Here is a 6,128-nt window from a genome sequence, read left to right on the forward strand (position 1 = left end):
ACCCACCTTGGCCACCCAAAGTGTTGGGATTACAGTTGAGCCACTGCATCCAGCCTCACTGCTTATTTTTGAAGGCTGAGAAGCAAGTTGCCCCAGATTTTGGCAAGCAATTAAAATTTATCTAGTGGCCCCTTTTAGAGGGATGGGGGCCGAAGGGACTGAGCCAGGACTGACACCCATGTTCTCCCCTGCTCTTCGGGAACACGCCCCATCAAATGGTTCAGGTTACACCTACTACTGTATCTGGCAGACAATTTTTTAAAAATGAAAAATAAAGTGGGGCGCAGTGGCTTGTGTCTGTAATCCCAGCACTTTGGGAGGCAGAGGTGGGTGGATCATGAGGTCAGGAGATCGAGACCATCCTGGCTAACACAGTGAAACCCCGTCTCTACTAAAAACACAAAAAAATTAGCCGAGCATAATGGTGGGTGCCTGTAGTCCCAGTTACTCGGGAGGCTGAGGCAGGAGAATGGCGTGAACCTGGGAGGTGGAGCTTGCTGTGAGCCGAGATCACACCACTGCACTCCAGCCTGGGCGACACAGTGAGACTCTATCTCAAAAAAAAAAAAAGAAAAAGAGAAAAAAAACATCATAGAAAATGTGGAAAGTGGCCAGGCATGGTGGTTCACGCCTGTAATCTCAGCACTTTGGGAGGCCGAGGCGGGTGGATCACCTGAGAGCAGGAGTTCGAGACCAGCCTGGCCAACATGGCGAAATTCTGTCTCTACTAAAAGTACAACAATTTGCCAGGCATAGTGGCAGGTGCCTGTAATCCCAGCTACTCCAGGAGGCTGAGACAGGAGAAGCTCGAACGCGGGAGGCGTAGGTTGCAGTGAGCTGAGATCGCACCGTTGCACTCCAGCCTGGGCGACAAGAACAAAACTCCATCTCATTAAAAAAAAAGAAAGAAAGAAAAGGGAAAGAAAATGTGGGAAGTACAAAAAGTATACGGAGCTTATCATCCAGAAAATAACTGCCATGATCAAATACGTGCCGCCATCACCTGTCCCGCAGTGCCCAGAGAAGCATTTGCGTTTTCTGTACCCTCGGATGTGTGTTCTCCACCGCTCCCTTTTGTTTTGCGAAGAACATTCTGGGTCCTGAGGACAGCTGCCTGTCTTGCTCTGCGGTAGCCTCAGTGCAGTGCCCAGCGCCGTTATGGCAGCCGCTTGGTGAAAGGATTGATGGGTTGGCTGAACAAATGGGTGTTTCTACCTGGCTTTGAATCCCGTCTTCTGGGGGCAGTTTCTTGTCCATGCCGAGTTCTCCCCAGGGAGCAAGTTTGCTGCGTGTCACCATGCTCTGTGGCTTTGCTGCCAGGGGCTGGTCCACCTCCCCTGTCCTAGGCATGGACAGTGGTGGCCCAGAAGGGAGGACAGGCAGGACTACTGAGAATGCAAACCCAGGCCGGGTGCGACGGCTCACACCTGTAATCCCAGCACTTTGGTAGGCCGAGATGGGTGGATCGCCTAATGTCAGGGGATCGAGACTAGCCGGGCCAAGATGGTAAAACCCTGTCTCTACTAAAACTACAAAAAATTAGCCGGGCGTGGTAGTGCACATCTGTAATCCCAGCTACACGGGAGGCTGAGGCAGGAGAATCCTTTGAATCTGGGAAGTGGAGGTCGCAGTGAGCCATGATTATGCCACTGTACTCCAGCCTGGGCAACGGAGTGAGACTCCATCTCAAAAAAAAAAAAAAAAAGATTACTTTCCCACTCACCGCATGAAAATCTCTTCCCCAAAGCCAAGCTGCTCACACTTAGGGACAGTGAGGCGCGACGTGTCTGTTCTCTACAGAACCAGCCCTGACCCGCGCCTTGAGAGCGGGCGTGCGCCGGGTCGTGGGTGCACAGTGTGTAGGAGGTCAGGCCATGCCGTTTTGGGATGGCAACCAGCTCAGCTCCACGGCGGCACCCAAGCTAGTGATGAACGGGGTAAAGCTTGTTTCTGCTAGGTTTCCGAGGCAAACAGGGCGGGGCTCCACTTCTGTCCCATTCACTGCTGCGGCCTTTGCTCCTAGCAAGGTGTCTGGCATCTGGAAGTGTCACGTGACGGTGTGGAGGGGCTCAAAGGCCGGGGTCCACAGCTTAGCGGGGACAGCGTCCTGCGGCCTTGGCTGAGATCCCACCTACAGCACGGCACACTGGACTTTCCCACGTCACAGCTGGTGAGCTGGGACAGAGAACAGCCACTTGGCTTTGATTCTGATTCTCCTGGTGGGGCAGGGAAATTCTAAGAGCGGCCAAAGCTACCCTAGGAGACCACCGTTCGCTAAGGGCAGACCCTGCTCATGAGCAGCTAGCGAGCTGTCAGGAAATCCAGCCGCCCCATCCCAGGCTGGAGCCCTTGACAGGGATCCTGAAACTGGCGGTACTGGGAATATCCAGCACATCCGAAATGAAAGAATCACCAACAGGAATGGAAAATTCCTTGTAATATGGAAGTTGTAAAGTCAAGTGTTTTAACGGGATTACCTTAGAAACAAGAGGACTGCTTTTTAAAGACACAAGATCCCGCTGCCTTGACAATTCTGTTATCATAAAGATAGTGGTTTTGATACAAAACGGTAAGAAACTGTAGAACTGCAGGACCCATGACCCTTACAAGGAAGAGAGCGCTGTGTGTCAATCACTCATGAGCACCGAACAGATATTATCTCAATTCGTCCTGGCAACCATCACCGTCCCTCCTTAGCAGTCTGAGAGAGGAGACTCAACTCACGCAGGGGCCAAGAGCTGGACCACAGCCAACCAGGTCTCCCCATCCCGACCCCAGCAACGCCTCTCCCCGCCACGCCACCCCGCCTGACCCTAGTGTCCAGGTCTGCCGCGGTGGCCTCCAAGGAAACAGGACAAAACAGCCTTGCTGCCAACTGTGGGGGCAGCAGAACGACACAGTGGTTGAGTACGGGCTGTGGTGCCGGATGGCGGGGGTTCAGATCCCAGTTCTCCCACACCTCCCTGCTTCGCTCCGGTTCCTGGGCCTCTGAGCTGGTCTCCTCCGCTGTGGAGTAACAGTGAGACTGCTCATCTGCACAGATTCCTTCTGTGCTGGACACGGTTCCAACTTTCCAGCTACTCCCATAGGAGCTCATTTAGTGGAGACAACAGGATCTTGCTCAGAGTGATAGTGAGGAAGAAATGGAAATACCTGTGCAGGGCCCAAGCCCGGCCTGGTGCAGGAGAGGCATCAATAAACGCAGCTTGAGTTCAGAAGCAGCTGGTCTGTGGCTCACTCAGCCTGGCTTCCTGCTGGGTCTTCACAGTGCTGGGCTACCTTCCTGGAGAGAACCGAACTCCAGGCTGCGCCGATGCCTGCGGTCCACCAGGGCAGAGCAGCGGCCCATCAGGATGCTTCGGAGGTGGATGCGTCTGAGTTCCATGACATCGGGGACATGGCCCCGCTCCTGTTCTGGAGGTCTCGGGCCTGCTGAACCTCTTGTACCAGGTCGGCCACCAGGTTCATCTGGCAGGCCCTGAGAGCCGCCACCAGGCAGGCCACCGTCGCGTTCTCCTTCTCTGTGTTCTTCCAGATTCTCAGTGACTCCCGCACGCGCTCTGTCAGGTTGCGGGGGTATCTGTCCTCGATGCTGTCGATCTTGGTGTCTGAGACTTTGAGCTGACGAGCCAGCCTTCTCCAGTCTTTCCCCACATTATCACATATGACGTTAAATGCTGCACACAGGTCTGAGAAGCAAAGAACAGAACGGTTTACCGGGGGTTTGGAAACAAGCAACCCCACAATCCTCCCCAGCGCCTTTCAGCACTGACGCCGAGTGCTCAGCGGACAGAGGCACCTACACGAGCTCCTCCGTAGAGGCTAGAGTCGCCTGGCAGCAGAGGGGCTGTCACCAAATGCCCAAGAGTGGCCTGATTCCACCTCAGGCAAACCCCCTGCTCTCCAATACCATCCTAGGAGGTGTGGCCCACTGAAGACTCAAGTGCCAAAGGAAGTTGCAGTAGAGCTACCTACGGAGGGCAGGAGACACTGAGGGAGGGGCTGGGGAGTTGTCGGAGGGAAGAAAATAGGGTTGATCCCACATCCTGCCCTATAGCAGGTTGAATGATGTCACCTCAAGGGATGTTCATGTGAAATTGCTAAAACCATGAAGGTTAACTTCTTTGGGAAAAGGGTCTTTGCAAAGGTAAGCTGAGGGTCTTGAGCGGAGATCGTCCTGGATGACCTGGATGCACCAGCGACAGGCATCCTTGTAGGAGACACACAGGGAAGGCTGTGTAGAGCCTGGAGTGAGGCGGCCACAAGTCAAAGAATGCCTGGAGCCACCACAAAGCGGAAGAGACGTGGAAAGACCCTCCCCAACAGCATTCAGAGGGTGTGCGGGTCTGTGGTACCCTGCTTGCTCAGTTTTCCGACCTCCAGACTGAGGGGGTAGATTTCTATTGCTTTAGGCCACCAGATTTGTGATCATTTGTTACGGCAATCACAGGAAACTAGTAGGCACTCCAACTGTTATTTTGAAAGCTGCCCCAACTGACCACCAATCTTCAGTCCCTGGCTACCATACTCCTCATCTGCTGACATCACCACTGAGATCAGGGAGCTGGTCACAAGACCATAAAAGGCCGTTTCTGAAACATGAAGAGAGGAAAGGAGAGGCAGGACAGGGTGCTGCTTGGACCGCTCCTGGCAATTCTGAGACACCATTGGCAGGTGTACCAGTTCCTGCAGCTCTGATAGCCGTGTGGGCTGGGCACTGTGTTACGACTGTACAGATGAGGAAACTGAGGCACAGGAAAGCTGATGAACATTCCTGAGATCGTGTAGCTAGATGATGGCAGAGCCATGTTCTGAAACCCTGACAGTGCGGTGCCAAAGTCCACCCTTAACTGCTATGCTGAACTTCTGGGAAGGAGGAAGGCAGATCACCTACTACCAACCTGCCTATACCCACTGTTCACGTTCTGGTGCACTTCTTCCAGCACACAGTTAACTACATAACGACATAAACCAAGCACACACACATCTCAAATGTCAGCTATGTTTCGTGGACCGCCTTTAAAATGCAATTTATCAGTGTTTTTCCAGACATTAAATATCCATGAATCCCGTCCTGTTTTGCTTGTTCAGCACTTTGATTTTTTTAAAATCTGGATTTGACTGTTTTCAGGCAGTCAGGGCAGGATGTTCTGTCCATCCTGCCCTGAACAGGCACCAGTTCTTATAGAGTGAAACCCATGGTGTCACATTTATGCCCTGATTCGTGACTGAACGGTTGACTCCAGGCCACAGTTTGAACGCCTCTGAGAGGCGTCCCCAGTGCACTCCCAAGCCTCTCCCGCCTCTGAGAACAAGGGCGTAGGGCTGAGAAATTGCTGTACTCAGGGTTTCTCATTTGTATCCTGGAAGCTGCCAAAAGCCACAGGCGAGGGTAGAGAGAGTGACCCAGAACAGGACAGGAAGCCACTCCACAATGAACTTGACCAGCGTGGCAGTGCAGGAGATACCACCACCCATCCGGAGGCCGGACTGCTTGGTTCAAGCCTAGCTCTGTTAGTTATCGCCTGCGCATTTCCGCAAGTCACTTGACCTGTGAGCAAGCCACGGTCCTGTCCTCCGTAAAATGCGAACAGTGACAGGTAACAGTATCTCAGCCACGGGGCTACTGCGAAAATTGTATTTGGCAGTTAGAGGGGTAAGCGGCACACTGTAAGTCCCTGGGTAAGAGTTACTGAATGACAGCGTTACTCTCAGACAGCCGAGAAGGGCATTCCCTGGATATATTCCCAGACAGAAGGGAAATGATGCGAGCAGGCTCACCCAACCTCTGCCCCTCCCCCGCACCTTCTCTGACTCCTCCTCACCTTTTCTTCAGTGAGTTTTCTAATTTACCCGGGCAGAATGGGGTGGAAGAAAAAGAACTGCGCGTGTCCAGGCCCTGCAACCTTAAGTAAGTGACTTTTCTGCGTTTTTGGCTCTCCTATCTGCAAAGCCAGGGCTGTACGGACAAAACCCACGCAAATCAAACCCGGCAAAGGGGAGGCGCCTGGAGGCCAACGGGAGGAGCCTCGCAGCACCTACATTCGGACGACCAGGCCCTGGCTCCCTCGGCCCGACCCCGACCCGGAGCCCACCTTCTTCCCCAGGCGCGGCCCCGGCCGCCACCC

At 53.7% G+C, this 6,128-nt stretch overlaps 1 protein-coding gene across 1 annotated transcript in view; it reads right to left on the reverse strand.

Annotated features, from left to right (window-relative positions):
• Nucleotides 1–2,433: 2,433 nt before the first annotated feature.
• Nucleotides 2,434–6,128, reverse strand: part of FADD (Fas (TNFRSF6)-associated via death domain) — a 4,918-nt gene continuing 1,223 nt past the window's right edge. Inside the window, exon 2 of the mRNA XM_011942749.1 lies at nt 2,434–3,759. Within this exon, the coding sequence (XP_011798139.1) occupies nt 3,349–3,759 (411 nt within the window). The 3' untranslated portion in view covers nt 2,434–3,348. The remainder of the gene's footprint in view (nt 3,760–6,128) is intronic.

Source organism: Colobus angolensis, unplaced genomic scaffold (genome assembly GCF_000951035.1).
Source record: "Colobus angolensis palliatus isolate OR3802 unplaced genomic scaffold, Cang.pa_1.0 Scaffold21, whole genome shotgun sequence".
Classification (NCBI taxonomy): domain Eukaryota; kingdom Metazoa; phylum Chordata; class Mammalia; order Primates; family Cercopithecidae; genus Colobus; species Colobus angolensis.